Source organism: Pan paniscus, chromosome 3, assembly GCF_029289425.2.
Source record: "Pan paniscus chromosome 3, NHGRI_mPanPan1-v2.0_pri, whole genome shotgun sequence".
NCBI lineage: Eukaryota > Metazoa > Chordata > Mammalia > Primates > Hominidae > Pan > Pan paniscus.
The window spans coordinates 54,541,244-54,558,953 of record NC_073252.2 but is presented as its reverse complement, the minus strand read 5'-3'; the positions used below and the strand labels follow the sequence as shown (position 1 = coordinate 54,558,953).

The 17,710-nt window shown below is 37.5% G+C and overlaps 1 protein-coding gene across 5 annotated transcripts; it reads left to right on the top strand.

Moving 5' to 3' along the window:
- Positions 1-25: 25 nt before the first annotated feature.
- THAP6 (THAP domain containing 6) lies at positions 26-15,678 on the top strand. 5 transcript variants are annotated; one of them, XM_003832317.5, is made up of 5 exons: positions 26-151; positions 1,062-1,161; positions 2,396-2,603; positions 7,359-7,484; positions 12,591-15,678. In XM_003832317.5, the coding sequence occupies exons 2-5, from the start codon at positions 1,082-1,084 to the stop codon at positions 12,843-12,845; spliced, it is 669 nt and encodes a 222-aa protein (XP_003832365.1). In that variant the 5' UTR covers positions 26-151; positions 1,062-1,081; the 3' UTR covers positions 12,846-15,678. The 5 variants fall into 5 exon arrangements, with proteins under 5 accessions (XP_003832365.1, XP_054967398.1, XP_034814554.1 ...); XM_003832318.5 differs by having other exon boundaries at positions 123-622; XM_055111423.2 differs by lacking the exon at positions 7,359-7,484.
- The last annotated feature ends 2,032 nt before the right edge of the window (positions 15,679-17,710 follow it).

Genomic DNA, 17,710 nt, shown 5'->3' with positions numbered 1-17,710 from the left:
CCCTCCCAGCCCCAGCGGCCACCAGCGACAATATGGCTCCTAAGCACGTGACCCGGGGCAGACGGATTTCCGGTTCCCGGGGCTACGAGGCGGAAGCGAAGGCAGACGCAGTCTCCGTTGTTGACGTTAGTCGCAGTCTTCGCTGCTAACGGTAATAACTCTTAGGTTGCCTGTTTTCCCCCAATCGCTACCCGCCCAAATCTCAGGGCGTAGTTCGGCGCGAGGTTGGCGGCAGCGGCGCGGAGACGCTGGTTGGCCCCAGAGGAAAGGACGCTCACTGGGCGCATCGTTACCTGTGACGGGTCCTCCCTCTCTCCCTCCGGTGGCTGGGAGCCTGGAGAAAGGGGCGGAGCTCGGCCCGGGCCCAGGGCTCAGCGGGTCCCGCGCGCTGCTCTTGGACGCCAGGGCACTCGCTGGCACCTCGAAGTGCTTCTTGCTTCCTCCCTTTCCCGTTTACTTGCTGTTCTTTCAAAATATATACTGACATTCACTATTGCCAGTCACCAGCTAAACCGTGAGGGCAAAAAGTAAGGAAAAATAGACACACTCCACCATGACCTCATGGAACTAACAAGACTGGTGGAGGAGGAAGACATTAATAAGAGCAATCACTGCAATAAATGTAAGATTACAACCTGGAGAAGTGCTAGGAAGAAGTGTGTGTCCTGTGAGAGCTAATATTAGAGCAGCTCTGACAATCTGAGTGTCAGTCAGGGAAGGCTTCCCTGGGGAAGCGATGCAAGCCGAGGGCTGAAAGATGGGTAGGAGTTAGTGTGCAAAAGGCTTTGTGGCACAAAGAACATGGTACCTGTCAGAAGGTGGAAGGGAAATGTACAAACCAACAAAATTGAAATCAGACTCGGGGTACATAGCTAAATGTGTTTCTCCTTATTAAAGAGTCAAGGCCCTGGAAAATGATGTAAGCAAAGCTGCAGGTGTTAGAAGAAGATATTTGTCTTTAGCTTTCTATCCTGATTTTGTGTTTCCTAAAACACCGGGAAAGGGAAAATATTCCTTCAGCTTTCCGGTTACTAACTCTTAACATTCTAATTTTCTTTCAGTTTTGTTATGAGTTGCTAAAATGGTGAAATGCTGCTCCGCCATTGGATGTGCTTCTCGCTGCTTGCCAAATTCGAAGTTAAAAGGACTGACATTTCACGTGTAAGATTTTGCGGTAGTTAAGCCAAATACTTTGGCCATGTTATAAAAAGCAAAAGACAGTTCTACTTAAGTCTTCAATTTTGAACTTTAGTTCCCGAGTCCTTTTTAAATAACCTTTTTGTTAAATTTGAAGTGACAATGTGATACCTTTACATGTTTATAATTTAGTTTAAAAGTTTTAAGATATCAGAGACTTTAAGATATCAGAGACTGGTTTACAAAAAATACCATAAGGCTAACTTTTGCTAATATTATTACTTTGTATTTTATCACACCGCCAAAGAAATTCAATGTTTACATGTAGTTTACAATCTGAATGAAGGAGCTTTGCTCGAATATATTGCCCTCTCTATTTAGAAGTAGATCAAGCATAGGTTATAGAGAAAAAATACAAATTACAAGTTAAGACCAAGGGATCTTTAGCTGTGTTGCAAATAAATCAAAATGAGTTTAGTTTCATATTTTAGCCATTCTCTTGACAGCCATGAAGGAGTAAGTGAAGGAGTAATAAGATTTAATAGTTGTTCACTTGTTAAAGGTTTATTTTGCTGCTTTTGTGCCAGGCACTGTCCTATGTGTTAGAGAAAGATCTCCTAGCTATTTTGTTAGATATAATAAATCAAAACTGAGCATATATATCCTACCTTATTTTAGAAAAATTTGAACCAGCTTGAAAATTGAGTAAGATATGGCTTAGGCCTTCATATCTCTCAAAATAGCTCTGATCTCCAGAACTCCACACTGCAGCTATTCTCTGCATTCATTCACTAAGCATCTGTAGACCTGCTATGTATTAAATGCTGTACTAAGCAATTTTCTGGTGCTGACAGAAGAATGGAATTACAAGGGGCCCTTTTTATCGAGGATAAATTCTGGATATCATTTCAGATAGGAAAAGGCCCAAGTGATAATTCTTTTATCATCTATAGATGAATAAATACCTTCAATTGTGGATCTTACTATAAGATGCTAAATATCCATTGAAACTTTTCTTCCTTATAATATGAGAAAAATTGAAATGAGGGCCATATATCTGCAGCATGATTGGCAGAAAATCTGAATATTAAAACGGAAAGTAACAAAAGCATGAATTATGGTTTCCTAAATATTATAATTCTCAAGACTAATAAACTAGTTAACGAATCAATTTAGTCACAGTTGTATAAGGCAGCTTTAATTCAATTATATAGCAATAGTATTTGATTTTAAAATATTTTTTGTATTTTTTTTCTAGATTCCCCACAGATGAAAACATCAAAAGGAAATGGGTATTAGCAATGAAAAGACTTGATGTGAATGCAGCCGGCATTTGGGAGCCTAAAAAAGGAGATGTGTTGTGTTCGAGGCACTTTAAGAAGACAGATTTTGACAGAAGTGCTCCAAATATTAAACTGAAACCTGGAGTCATACCTTCTATCTTTGATTCTCCATATCACCTACAGGTTTGTTTATGAGATACTGTTTACCATCATTGCTCACTTTTTTTTTTTTTTTTTTTTTTGAGATAGAGTCTCGCTCTGTCACCAAGGCTGGAGTGCAGTGGCACGATCTCAGCTCACTGCAATCTCTGCCTCCAGGGTTTAAGCAATTCTCTGCCTCAGCCTCCCGAGAAGCTGGGATTACAGGCGCCTGCCACCACACCTGGCTAATTTTTGTATTTTTAGGAGAGATGGGGTTTCACCATCTTGGCCAGGCTGGTCTTGAACTCCTGACCTCGTGATCCACCCTCCTCGGCGTCCCAGAGTGCTGGGATTACAGGCATGAGCCACCGTGCCTGGCCATTGCTCACTTTTTATGATACTATTGAAGAACCTTCACCACTCTTGCTAACATTTTTATTGTTTGCTTATTCATTTGAAGTCTGTTCTTGAAGTTTTAAATTTGTAGACTGCATCTTCAACTTTTGTGTAGTAGGAGTATTTTACCAGTAACCACTCATAAATATTTGTATATTACTAAGGTTTGATGAAGTGGGCTGACTTTAGGAATTAGCATAACTGAAGATTTTTGTCTAAAAATGGAAGTTAACATAAGAAGGTTGAACTGATGTTCCAAGTTGGCAGTCCTTAACACTGGGGCAGAAGTCAGGAGTAGAACCACTAACAGGACTAAAGTACTTGTAAGAGCCACATACATGCAAGCATAAAGTCTAGGTAGGATCAAAAGGAAGAAAACCAAAAAAGAGATCTAAGAACAGGAGAAGAAAAGGTCAGGAAAAGAAAGAACAGTCAAATAAGTAAACGCTAATTGAATTCCATGTTTTTTCTGGGTAATATTCCCATGGGTTGGCTGCCTCACCCTCAGTATCTCTCTTGACTTTGTATACCTGAAAGTGAATTTCTAGAACCTATAGACATTGATTGATTGATTCCAATGTGGAAAATTCAGGGAGAGCCTCCATTGAAAGGGATCTCCTTCCTGGCAGCTAAAAACAAGAGAAGTAGCCAAAAGCGTACCCGCTCCCATGCAGTCCTGGTCACTTTCTGCAGTTGGTCATATTGTAGAACCTGAGTGATCAGGTAGAGAATGCCTCACTTTCTTCGGTGCTAATAAATATACAGTATCTTGGGAAAGTTGGTCTAGGGCTTTTGGTTTTTTTCCTACCACCAAGGTGTCATCTAGCCGTAATGTTAAGGGGACCTTAAGAAATATGGGCATAATAAATCAAATAAACCATAAGTTACTAACTTTCAAAAACTATTGATTTTCTTATAACAAATAAATTTTTCATTTTAGAAAATAAGATTATAGGAGCAAAAATAAAATAATCACATAATCCATAGATAATACTGTGAACACTTTGATCTGTATCTTTGTAATTATCCGTAAATATGCATCTATACTTATATAGATAATCTTCTGGAAATAGAATTATACTGTATACCTTTTCCTTTATTTGCTTTATTGGGTTTTTTTAAATAGTGTGTACTATGTGCCAGGCACTATTCCAAGTACTTTACATGTCTATTAACTCAGTCCTTGAAAGAACCATGTCAGGTAAATACTATTATTATTTTCATTTTATCACTTGAGAAAACTGAGGCCCAGAGAACTAGAATGCCCTTCCCAGGGTCACACCTGTATTAAATGGCAGAGGCTAGATTTGATCCCAGGCATTTTGACTTCAGAGTCTACTATTAACTACTACTCTCCATGACATTAAATATTTTCCTACACCGTAGCTTTCAAACTTTAGTCTACATAAGGATTATCCAGTGAGTTTCTTTAAAATACAGAATCCTACATCTTCCAGAGAATTAGATTCAGTAAATTGGAGTGTACTTTCTAAAAAAGCATCCCAATCTGTTTGTGCTGCAGATCTATGGATCACATGTTTAAGAGAAACCTATGTAGAACATCACTTTTTTTTAACTAAACTTTATGTTGAAGTAAAATATATTTGTGGAAGACTGCTTGTAAGTGTACAAATCAATGAGTTTTCACAAAGTGGGTACACTCATGTCACTCCCCTCAGACCAAGATATAAAACATTGCAAGTGACCCAGAAGCCTCCCTCACATGCTTTCCCAGTCACTACTGTCTTGACTTTATCACTGTCAATTATATACATGGAGTCCTGTCTACAGTATGTACTCTGGCTTCTTTAGCTCAACATCTTGTATGATTCATCCACATTGTAGCATGAGATACTGGTCCATTAATTTTCTTTGCTGTATAGTATTGCATTGTACAGTTTCTTCATTCTACTATTGATAAATGTTTGGGTGGTTTTTCACACTGGGGTTATTATAAATTGTGCAGCTCTGAACATTTTGGGGCACGTCTTTTTTTTTTTTTTTTTTTTTAATTATGCTTTAAGTTTTAGGGTACATGTGCACATTGTGCAGGTTAGTTACATATGTATACATGTGCCATGCTGGTGCACTGCACCCAGTAACTCATCATCTAGCATTAGGTATATCTCCCAATGCTATCCCTCCCCCCTTCCCCCACCCCACCACAGTCCCCAGAGTGTGATATTCCCCTTCCTGTGTCCATGTGATCTCATTGTTCATTTCCCACCTGTGAGTGAGAATATGCGGTGTTTGGTTTTTTGTTCTTGCAATAGTTTATTGAGAATGATGATTTCCAATTTCATCCATGTCCCTACAAAGGACATGAACTCATCGTTTTTTATGGCTGCATAGTATTCCATGGTGTATATGTGCCACATTTTCTTAATCCAGTCTATCATTGTTGGACATTTGGCTTGGTTCCAAGTCTTTGCTATTGTGAATAATGCCGCAATAAACATACGTGTGCATGTGTCTTTATAGCAGCATGATTTATAGTCCTTTGGGTATATACCCAGTAACGGGATGGCTGGGTCAAATGGTATTTCTAGTTCTAGATCCCTGAGGAATCGCCACACTGACTTCCACAATGGTTGAACTAGTTTACAGTCCCACCAACAGTGTAAAAGTGTTCCTATTTCTCCACATCCTCTCCAGCACCTGTTGTTTCCTGACTTTTTAATGATTGCCATTCTAACTGGTGTGAGATGGTATCTCATTGTGGTTTTGATTTGCATTTCTCTGATGGCCAGTGATGATGAGCATTTTTTCATGTGTTTTTTGGCTGCATAAATGTCTTCTTTTGAGAAGTGTCTGTTCATGTCCTTTGCCCACTTTTTGATGGGGTTGTTTGTTTTTTTCTTGTAAATTTGTTTGAGTTCACTGTAGATTCTGGATATTAGCCCTTTGTCAGATGAGTAGGTTGCGAAAATTTTCTCCCATTTTGTAGGTTGCCGGGGCACATCTTTTGGTCCATTTATGTACACATTTCTATAGGGTATATATACGCTTCAATTAGAAGTGGGAATTACTGGTGATGTGGATGTTCAGCTTGGATACATATTGCCATAGCTTTCCAAAGTACTTTTGCAAATTTATAGTCTTACCATCAGCATATAAGAATTCCTTTGGTTCCATATCCTTGATAGTAGTTGGTGGTGTCAATTATATAGACGATTTTTTACTGACCATATAGTAGTTGATCCTACATGTGAACAATAGTATGTGTAATCAGTCTTCAATATTGTGTATAGGCTGTCATCTTTCCTTATTTTAAACAGGACTAAAATGAACATTATTGTAGCTGGCTTATATCCTTATTTCCTTGAACTAAATTCTGCAAATAAAATTGTTGGATCAAAGACTATATACACTTTTTAAAGATTTGCTTTCGATAAAGATCATCCAAAGCCTCATTAGAAGGCTTGCACCAATCTATCCCCCTACTAGCTATGTGTAAGAATGTCTACCTACCCTAATCCTTGGTATAAGTTGTGTTTGTAAACTTTGCTAAAATTGATAGGCAAAATGTTATCTTATTGTTTTAATGTATCTATGAACACTCGTGCGTGTCTATGTTTTTTCATGTGTTTATTGGATATTTGTATTCTTTTGTGAGTTACTTATTCAGGTCCTCTTCTATTATCTTTTTCTATACTGTTTTGTAAAAACACTGGATATCGAGGATAGGAATCATTTAACTGCCATCTACATTGCAGTTCCTTTTTTTTCTCCCCTTTCTCCCACATTCCTTCCCAGTTACTTTTTATTGTTTGTCTTCAGTTCTAGTTACGGCATGGGTTTTTTTTTGAAATTCAGGCTTTTTTCAATGTAGTCAATTCTATATTTTCTTGTGTTATATGACGTTAGCCTTCCTCACTTTAAGATTATATAAATATTCTTTATATTTTTTCTACCTCCTCATGGTTTTCTTTTTTACATAAAATTTCAGTACATGGAATTTCATTGTGGTTTATTATGTATAAAGGATACAACTGCTTTTCTTAATTAGTTGATTTTTACATGGTTTGTCGCCTTACTCTACTTATTTAGAATGCCACCTTTATCCTAAAGGCATCTATCTACTTGATGATCTATTTCTAGGTTTTTCTGTCTAGTCCTAACAAAAGAACACACTGTTTTAATTATTGTTATTGTATATTATATTTTTAATAGCTTGTAGGGTGTTTCCTTTTTAGGAAAATTTGTGTTTTCAGATAACCTTAGAGTTGATTTCAGAAAGTTCTTTTAAAATTATCTGGGTGGAATTTGCTGACTTTTAAAAGCAATTTCCATGAAAAGAAATGTGGTATTAACTTCACTATACAAAGTTAAGAAGGAATAAAAATTTAAGAAAGAATAAAAGTATCTCACTTGATGATTATTATTAACTACTCTTAACAGGGGAAAAGAGAAAAACTTCATTGTAGAAAAAACTTCACCCTCAAAACCGTTCCAGCCACTAACTACAATCACCATCTTGTTGGTGCTTCCTCATGTATTGAAGAATTCCAATCCCAGTTCATTTTTGTAAGTAAATTACTTGCTGAGCTCATGTTAATTCTTTTAAGATGAATATGTCCTCTCCATTACAATCAAATTTTTCAGAATCCTAGCAAAATCTAGGGGTTAATATGTAATATCTACAAATAATATTGCTTCCTAGAGTCATTGTAATTTATATATATGCAACAGCAAAATAGAGGTAGTTAATCCTTTGGTTACATATGTAGTTCACTGAAGAAAGCTTTTGCAAGGATATTTCTACCAAGGAAATAATTCTTCCCTCTAACTGCTATAATTTCCGTATGAAATATGTAATAAAAAATAGCTATTTAAGTTTTCTCAGTCATACACATACAGAGTATTCAAGCTTGCATTTATTTATTCATCTCATTGCTTATTCATGTTAGAGGCAGGCATGGAATCTAGATCTCTTTTACTATCTTGACTAATACAGGTTTATAATAATTTTTTCTATTTTTGTGGGTACATAGTAGGTATGTATATTTATAGGATACATGAGATTTATTTAGGTATACAATGCATGATAATCACATTAGGGTAAATAGGGTATCCATCACATTAAGCATTTATCTTTTATGTTATAAAAAATCCAATTATACTTTTAGTTATTTTTAAATATACAATAAATTATTGTTGGCTATCGTCACCCCATTGTACTATCAAATACTAGATCTTAGTCTGTCTAACTATATTTCTGTACCCATTAACCATCCCCACCTCCCCCCCATCCTGCTACCTTTCCCAACCTCTCGTAACCATCATTTTACTGTCCTATCCCTGTGGGTTCAATTGTTTTGATTTTTAGATCCTGCAAATAAGTGAGAATATGTAATGTTTGTCTTTCTTTGCCTGGCTTATTTCACTTAACATAATGTTCTCCATTTCTATCTGTGTTGTTACAAATGTCTAAATCTCATTTTTTTAATGGCTTAATAGTACTCCATGGTGTTTAAGCACCACATTTTCTTTATCCATTCATCTGTTGATGGACACTTAGGTTTTTTCCAAATATCGGCTATTGTGAACAGTCTGCAACAAACATGGGAGTGCAGATATCCCTTCAATGTACTGGTTTCCTTTCTTTGGAAAGGAAAGGGTGTATACCACACCCAGCAGTGGGATTGCTGGATCATACAGTAGCTCTATTTTAGTTTTTTGAGGAACTTCCAAACTGTTCTCCATAGCGGTTGTACTAATTTCCCCCGACAGTGTACAGGGTTCCTTTTTCTCCACATCCTTGCCAGCATTTGTTGTTGCCTGTTTTAGGTATAAAAGCCATTTTAACTGGCATGAGATATTTTCTTATTGTAGATTTGATTTGCATTTCTCTGATGATCAGTGATAATGCGTACCTTTTCATATGCCTGTTTGCCATTCCTATGTCTTCTTTTGAAAAAATGTGTATTCAGATGTTTTGCCCAGTATTTAATCGAATTTTTAGATTTCTTTCCTGTTGAGTTTTTTGAGCCCCTTATATATTCTGGTTATCAATCCCTTGTCAGATGGATAGTTTGCAAACATTTTGTCCCATTCTGTGGGTTGTCTCTTCACTTTGTTGATTGTTTCCTTTGCTGTGCAGAAGCTTTTTAACTTGATGTGATCCCATTTGTCCGTTTTGCTTTGGTTGCCTGTGCTTGTGGGATATTACTCAAGAAATCTTTAGGCCGGGTGTGATGGCTCATGCCTGTAATCCCAGCACTTTGGGAGGCCAAGGTGGATAGATTGCTTAAGCTCAGGAGTTCGAGACCAGCCTGGGAAACATGGTGAAACCCCATCTTTACCAAAAATACAAAAAGATTAGCTGGGGGTGGCGGCATATGCCTACCCAGCTGCTCAGGAGGCTGAGTGGGAGGATCGCTTGAGCCCTGGAGATCAAGGCTGCAGTGAGCTTGATCGCATTCACTGTACTCCAGCCTGGGCAACAAAGTGAGAACCTGTCTCAAAAAAAAAAAAAAAAAGAAAAGAAAAGAAATCTTAGCCCAGACCAATGTCCTGGAGAGTTTCCCCAATGTTTTCTTGTAGTCGTTTCATAGTTTGAGGTCTTAGATTTAATTCTTTAATCCATTTTGATTTGATTTTTGTATATTGTAAGAAGTAGGGGTCTAGTTTAGTTTTTCTGCATATGGATATCCAGTTTTACCAGCACCGTTTATTGAAGAGACTGTCTTTTCCCCAGTTTATGTTCTTGGCACCTTTGTCAAAAGTGAGTTCGCTGTAGGTGTGTGGATTTGTTTCTGAGTTCTCTTTTCTGTTCCATTGGTCTGTGTGTTTGTGTTTAAGTATATGGCATCTTTAACTTATCACAGGCTATGTTAAAGTGGTATTATTCCCCTTTATATACAAAAATCTTATAGTCGTATACTTTCGTTTTTCCTTTCTCAATCTTTGTGCTATTGCTGTCATGCATTTCACTTTTACATATGCTATAGACTCCACACCATTATTGTTATTATTTTTGTTTAAACAGTAAATTATTCTTTAAAGAGATTTAGATGATAAGAAAAAAATTGATATTATCCATATAGGTGCCATTTCCAGGGCTTTTCATTCCTTTGTGTCAGTCCATATTTCCACCTGTTATCATTTTGCCTACAGGACTTAACTTTAACATTTCCTATAGTGCAACTATGCTGGTGATGAATTCTTTCAGTATTTCTGTTGCTTAAAAAGTTTAATCTTCACTTTTGAAAGATATTTTCACTAGGTAATCAAATTCTAGGTTAACAGTTTTGGGGGCGGGGGCAGTTGTTTTTGGTACTTTTTAAGACGTTGCCCTGCTGTATTCTTACATGCACCATTTCTAATGAAAAATTTAATTAATGTCATACTCACCTTTATTCTCTGTACCTAATACTTCTTTTTTTCTTTGCTTTTAAGAATTTTTCTCTTTTTTTAAATTTTTTATTTATTTATTTATTTTTGGAGACAGGGTTTCCCTCTGTCACCCATGCTAGAGTGCAGTGGCACACTCACAACTCACTGCAGCGTCAACCTCCCAGGCTCAAGCAATCCCTCCACCTCAGCCTCCTGAGTAGCTGGGACTTACAGACATGTGCCACCATGCCAAGCTAATTTTTGTTTGTTTTTTGTAGAGACCAGATTTCTCCATGTTGCCCAGGCTGGTCTCAAACTCCTAAGCTCAGGCGATCCCCCTGCCTCGGCCTCCCTAAGTGCTGGGCCAGGCTTGAGCCACCGTGCTGGACAATAATTTTTGTTTTTTTCTACTGCTTTTGCCTAATCTGATGATGATATGCCTTGGTTTCATTTTCTTCATATTTCTTGTAATTAAGATTTGTTGAGCTTTTTTATTTAGCAGTTTATACTTTTTATCAAACTTGGAAAAATTTTGGCCATGATTTCTTCAAATATTTCTTTCTATCCCAATTTTTCCCCTCCTTCAGGAATTCTAATTATGTGTATATTAGGCTGTCTGAAATTGTGCAACATGTTGCTGATGCTTTATTTTTTTTCTATCTCCTTTTCTCTCTGTAGTCCCTACTGGATAGTTCCTGTTGCTGTAACTTTACATTCACGAAATCTTTTCTTCTTCAAAAAATACACTGCCATTCTCTCCAGTGTATTTTTTTACCTCACACATCAGTTATCTGTAGATATTCTATTAGAGTCTTTTTTATATATTTTATGTACTTAACTTTTTGAATATATAGAATACAATTTTAATAACTTTCTTAATTGTCTGCTAATTCTAACATTTGTGTCAGTTCCGGCTTGGTTTCCATTGATTGATTTATCTCTTATTATGACTAATGTTTTCCTGCTTATTTGCATGCCTGGTAAATTTTGCATGCCATGAATTTTGGGTTTTAATTTGCCAGATGCTAGATATTTTTGTATCATGTTTTCTTGAGCATTGTTCTGGAGTACAGTTAGTTAGAAACTGTTTGACCCTTTCAGATTTTACTTTGTTTGACAAGACTGTTTTGCATACTTAGTGTCCATGAATCTTGACATTTTCAAGTCTGGCTAGTGGGAATAGTGGCTATGCCCTGTGGGCACAGGGCACTCCTAATCTCTGGTTGTTCTTTCCTCAGCCTTGAGTAGTTTCCTCATGTGCATGTGCTGATCTTACTCCATGGAATACTCAAAGGGGAGCCTCTGAAGATCTTGAGTTTTTTCTGTGCAGCTCTCACCTGTCTAGTACTTTGTCCTGTGAACTGTAGCTACTTTGGTCTCCCTGGATGTTTTGCACTACCTCCTCAGCTCAGTCTGCTAAGCTCTGCCTGGGTTTCCCTTCCTTGCCCTGAGGCCGAGAAACTCTCAGGCAGTTAGCAGGAGCAGTCTTAGGTCTCACCTCTTTGTTTCCCATCTGTCCACAATAGCTGCTGTCCTTGCCAAATATCCATTATCTTAAGAGCTATTTTTTTCTGTCTTTTAGCCTTATGTTGGTTCTTGGAGGTAGGGGTCAATCCAGTCTCTGTTACTTCATCTTGGCTGGAAATAAAAGTCTTCTTTACTAATTTTAATATTAAATAATAGCTTTTCAAAATTATTTTATAGTACCTTTATAAGCTATGTCAGTGTTATTTTCCCTATTCCCAAATGAAAAAGGAATAAAAGCATACCCAGCAAATTTAAGCATAACCACAATAAACACCAAGAGGAGTTGTCTCTTGAAAATTCCAAGACCAGAGTCCTCTCTAAATCCCCAACACCGAGCCTGAGAACCTGCTGCAGTACTCCTTTCCTGTCATACCTTATCAAATGCAATAGCCATCCAATAAAGTAACCCAGTTAAAAACTTAATTTAAATTTGTTTGATAGGTAAAAATTAAACTTAGCAGCACCACACTGAATGAACAAAAGCTGTAGAGTCAATTCAAGTGTCATGCTATTCATAGAGATAAGTGCTTCCCATCCATAATATTCTGCAGTCTTTGTGTATGCCTGGCCTTAGTAAAAGGAGGGATGCCCTTAGCACCCTAAATATTGCTTCTACCCCCATCTTCTTCCTGTGTTCCTTAAACCTCTATCACCAACTTAAAAATGTTCTCCAGGCATTGTAAATGAAGAAACAGCTTAGACCTAGTTATAAGCTTTTATCCAACTACATATCTATCTGATTTAATAACTTGGTGTTTATGTTTTTAGGAACATAGCTACAGTGTAATGGACAGTCCAAAGAAACTTAAGCATAAATTAGATCATGTGATCGGCGAGCTAGAGGATACAAAGGAAAGTCTACGGAATGTTTTAGACCGAGAAAAACGTTTTCAGAAATCATTGAGGAAGACAATCAGGGAATTAAAGGATGAATGTCTGATCAGCCAAGAAACAGCAAATAGACTGGACGCTTTCTGTTGGGACTGTTGTCAGGAGAGCATAGAACAGGACTATATTTCATGAAATAATTTCATGTTACATTCCACCTAAAATTGTCATTGGTACAAATTTTTATAAAATCTCATTTACCATCACTAAATAATATCCATCATTTAAAGTGCTGCTTTGGATTCTCTGGAGCATTATGCATTATAGTTGTTATCCAAAGACTTTTTTGAAAATATGCAGAAATTTGTGGTAATTATGTATTTGTGTGACTTGTGACAATTATGTTTTATAGACCTACACTAGTGCCAGGTCACTATTGTAAGATGTTAAAATCTCAAGAAAATTTCACAGAGCTAAAGAAATGATGTCAAATTAGTCACATTAAGCTATAGTAGAAGGAATTGGACACTTCTCCAGATATTTGGCTTCAAAGGAGTACCTTTACTTACATGTGCTTTATGGTAAGTACATTGAATTTTACTTTAAATGCATTTTACTACAAAGCACAATTCAATTGTAATACATATCCATCTTGGATTCAATCCAAGGTGCTTTAGCTATCAGTAGTACCAAAGGATCTTTTTACAAGGCTTCCTGTGGTATTGACTCTGAGAATAACACATAGTGAAGATCTGTGGGCTTTTAAAATTGTTCACAGCCAATTTAAGAAGACCCCTCATGAAGTCTCAGTTTTCAGTACAGTACATCATTCCTCCTCACTAGGAGCACTTTGATGTAAACCAGAATAGCTTTAAAAAGACAAAAAGGATCATAGATCTGATTTTTAAATGGTTGGTTGCTCTGACAGATCTGAACACTTTGCTTCATGACTATTTTGTCATAAAGGTATATGTTTAAAATCTGAATGCCAGTACTAGCTCTATACTTTTAATACTGCTTTGTATTTTATATGTAAAGTAGTATTGCTGACATTTTAAAAAAATACAAAATACAAAAGAAACCATTAGAAATTAATAACTGTGGCTCTTCCAGTTGAAATAGGAATTGGAGAGAAAGGATTAGAATATTTTAATTAGGGGAGTAGATTATTGTCCAAAGGCTTTTATTTAGAGAAATGGGTAATTAAAACAGCAGCTTTAGAATAGCTTCTTACTGAATATGCAAAAGAATAATTCCTTGTTATTTCCTAATTGATCCAAGTCTCATAAATTTAGCTTTTGTCATAATTCCTTACCGAAAACAACTGAAATTGAGAGTCATAAATACTGTGGGTTAGAATAAAAACCATTTGCCAAAGCAACAGTCTACTTAGAAGCACATGTACATACATGGACCTCATTCAGAAGTCCATGTTGTAGCAGTTAGAATTTGAGTATCAGCCATTTCATTGTAGTAACAAAAATTGAATTGCATTCTGTGCTCAGTTGTTTATTGTAATTTTATTTTTGTTACATTAATATTAGTTAAGATATGGTCACTTGAATTTTTTGTATTTAAGAATTTTCTGTTTTAATGCATGTTACACTTTTATGTAGGATTCCAAACCTTCCATCTAAATGGGATTTAACCCACATCTGCGAGATCAGCGTTATGCTAAGAGGAAATCACTGAGGCCATATCTTTTTACAATCTGAAAAAAAAGTAGTAAAAAGGTAGTTAAAAAAAAAAAAAGGCCGGGTGGTGGCTCATACCTGTAATCCTAGCACTTTGGGAGGCCAAGGCAGGCAGATCACTTGAGGTCAGGGGTTCAAAACCAGCCTGGCCAAGATGGTGAAACCCCATCTCTGCTAAAAATACAAAAAAAAATTAGCCGGGCATGGTGGCACATGCCTGTAATCCCAGCTACTTGGGAGACTGAGGCAGGAGAATTGCTTGAACCCAGGAGGCGGAGATTGCAGTGAGCCAAGATCATGCCGTTGCACTCCAGCCTGAGCAACAGAGCAAGACTCCATCTCAAAAAAAAAAAAAAAAAAAAAAAAAAAACAACTACTTTCATTAATTACCCATTATTTATTTTAGTTACTTAATTTTGAGTTCATAAATGGCCACCCTAATGGAAAGTTTGGGTATGATCTTAGGTTTTATGGAGATGTTTTCAATAGAGATGATTTTTCCCTCACCCTATTTGTGAATATATAAATTAAAGTAAGACAATGGAGTAAGTAAGAGGGTAGATCCAAACACAGTATGTCTAAATTCTAGCACTCTACTGGCTGCTTAGAATACACCAAACCTGGAAGACCTTTCCAAGAGTAAAATCCCAGTCTGCCACTATCAAAATTGCCACAGTCACTTTTACTACTTGTGTTCATAGTAGACTCAGCACTTCTTTTTCACTGGACCTAGTATAACTGAGAAATAAATAACTGTGTGCAAAATATTGGTATCATTAAGGACCCAGAGCTGCCTATTTTCTCTTTGTTCTAATAGGGAAGCAATTACTGATAGAAATGTGAGATTGAAAATAGGGTCCTCCCTGCTGCTCCAAACAAATGCCTAAACACACAGTATGTATCTCAGTCCTCTGTTCCCAGAGATTCCACCCTAGCCCAGGAAAGAACTGTCCTGTGTAAAGCAAAACCCAAGTCATCCGCCTCCAGAAATTTCTCTGGCAGCCAAGCCTGACCCTAAGGGTTCCACTTTGCTTTAAAAGCTAGGAGTGGCCTCTAGAGCCAGGAACACATTAATACAACAGTTCAACCTCAGCACCAAGTCAGGTACGAAGCGCTTGATACGTGGAATTTTTCTCTATATCAAGTTTAAATTTCTGGAAATAGACTTTGGTTGCTAATGACAATTACAGTTATACCATAGTCTGTAATTTGAGAAAAGGTGAAATGTATTAAATATATATTTAGTTTTAATAAAAAGATAAAATTATTACAGAAATAATTGAGAGAGAGAAAATCTATTATTTATTTGAAAAATAAAACATTTTATCCAGTAATGTGTTATGTGGTTTTTATACATTGAGTTATTCAATAAAATGGGCAGAGAAAAATGAAGAGTACGTACGTAGAGGTTTTGCTTTAATTTCTCCTCCACCAATAACTCTAATATGGGGTCTGCAAGGTTAGATGACCCACGTAGCAGGCCAGCTTTCAGCACAATATGGACCTATCATAGAGCCCTTTTCTGCATTGGCCCTCACTCAAAACTGTCAGATGTGATGTCACCCAGTATATAAAGGAGAGCAGCATTCCTAGGTGTGAAATATGCTGCCTTTAGAACCCAAAGAGGCCTGTCAGGCATTGTGCTTTCTTCTTCATAGTGGAACATACAGGTTGTAAATAACTTGTCTCTTACTTTAGAGGGGATGTCTTAGCATGCCGCAGATCACTGGATACTTCTCCCCCAAAATTTTACTGATGTTATAGGCCCCTGAATTTCATAAGTTTTATCTCACCATCTGGAGCACATGTGCTTTATCAAGGCCTCCAATTAACTAGTCCTCCCATTGGATTAACATAATCCATCAGTAGAGTGAACTAAGTGATTTTCCATAGAATGTCTGTCTGGTCTAGACTTCTTTCAATTATAACAGAAGCAAGATCATTAACATAACCTTGGGGACAAGACCATATATGTATACTGTGGTTTTTTCCATGTGAATGTGAGCTGTTTCTGATCCTTTAATAGGGATGGAAAACCATGCACCCAATGGTTGTATGGCATCTACCCATAGACATGTTAATCTGCTCTAACAAAGATGCCACATCTGGCACAGCAGCTGTAATCAGGGCTACTCGTTGGTTGAATTGTCCTTAGTCCAACTGTCATCTTGCAGGGTCTGTCTAAATTTTGCAGGGGACAGAATGGTGAATTAAATGAAGAGAGATGGTGGAGGCCACCATTCATGTCTATCTTGTATGTCTGTAAAGGTAGCACCTCAGTGAGCCCCACAGAAAACTCTGAAACTGGGGTCATACACAAAAATGAGTTAACATAGGCATGAAACTGCTATCCTTGGAAAGGCCTGCAAAGTTGCAAGGTTAGTTCTTGAGTGGCATCTGGAAATTTGGATTTGGGGAGGGCTTCCACCATTCCCTAACTGATAAGAGTAGCTCACTGTGCCAGACTGTTTGTACAGACAAGGTGGTTTATGCAGAACACCCAGTTTCCTTCTGGGAGTCTGGATTTGAGAATCTGTTAGGTAAAGGGGGGCTGTATGACCAGCCCCAAATAAAACCTTGAACATTGAATCTTTAATGAGCTTCCCTGGTAGACAACGTGTATTGTCACAGTTCAGCACTATAAGACTTAAATGTGTCCTGTGTGATTACACTGAGGAAGGACTCAGAAGCTACACCTGGTTTCCTCTAGACTTTGTACCATGTGCCTTTTCCCTTAGCTGATTGTGCTTCTTCTTTGTATCCTTTTGCTATAATCATAGCCTTGAGTACAACTATATGCCGAATTCTGTGAGTCCTTCTAGTGAATCATGAAACTTGTGTGTGTGCTCTTGGGGACCTCAACACAGATGACCTTCCAAACTTGTCCTGCGTTAGGGCAAAGAAGCTATATTAATCCGTTTTCACACTGCTGATAAAGACATACCGGAGACTGAGCACTTCATAAAAGAAAGAAGTTTAATGGACTTATAGTTCCACATGGCTGGGGAGGCCTCATAGTCATGGCAGAAGGCAAGGAGGAGCAAGTCACATCTTACATGGATGACAGCAGGCAAAAAGAGCTTCTGCAGAGAAACTCCCCTTTTTTTTTTTTTTTTTTCAAATCATCGGATCTCATGAGACCCATTCACTATTACCAGAATGGCATAGGAAAGACCCGCCCCCATGATTCAGTCATCTCCCACTGGGTCCCTCCCACAACACATGGGAATTATGGGAGCTACAAGATGAGATTTGGGTGGGGACACAGAGCCAAACCGTGTCATTCCGCCCCAGCCCCTCCCAAATCTCATATCTTCACATTTCAAAACCAATCATGCCTTTCCAACAGTCCCCCAAAGTCTCAAT

Coding starts and splice junctions, on each gene's coding strand:
- THAP6 (XM_003832317.5), top strand. CDS start 1,082: ATGGTGAAATGCTGCTCCGCCATTGGATGTGCTTCTCGCTGCTTGCCA. Junction 1,162..2,395: donor AAAGGACTGACATTTCACGT/GTAAGATTTTGC, acceptor TTTTTTTTCTAG/ATTCCCCACAGATGAAAACA. Junction 7,485..12,590: donor TCCAATCCCAGTTCATTTTT/GTAAGTAAATTA, acceptor TTATGTTTTTAG/GAACATAGCTACAGTGTAAT.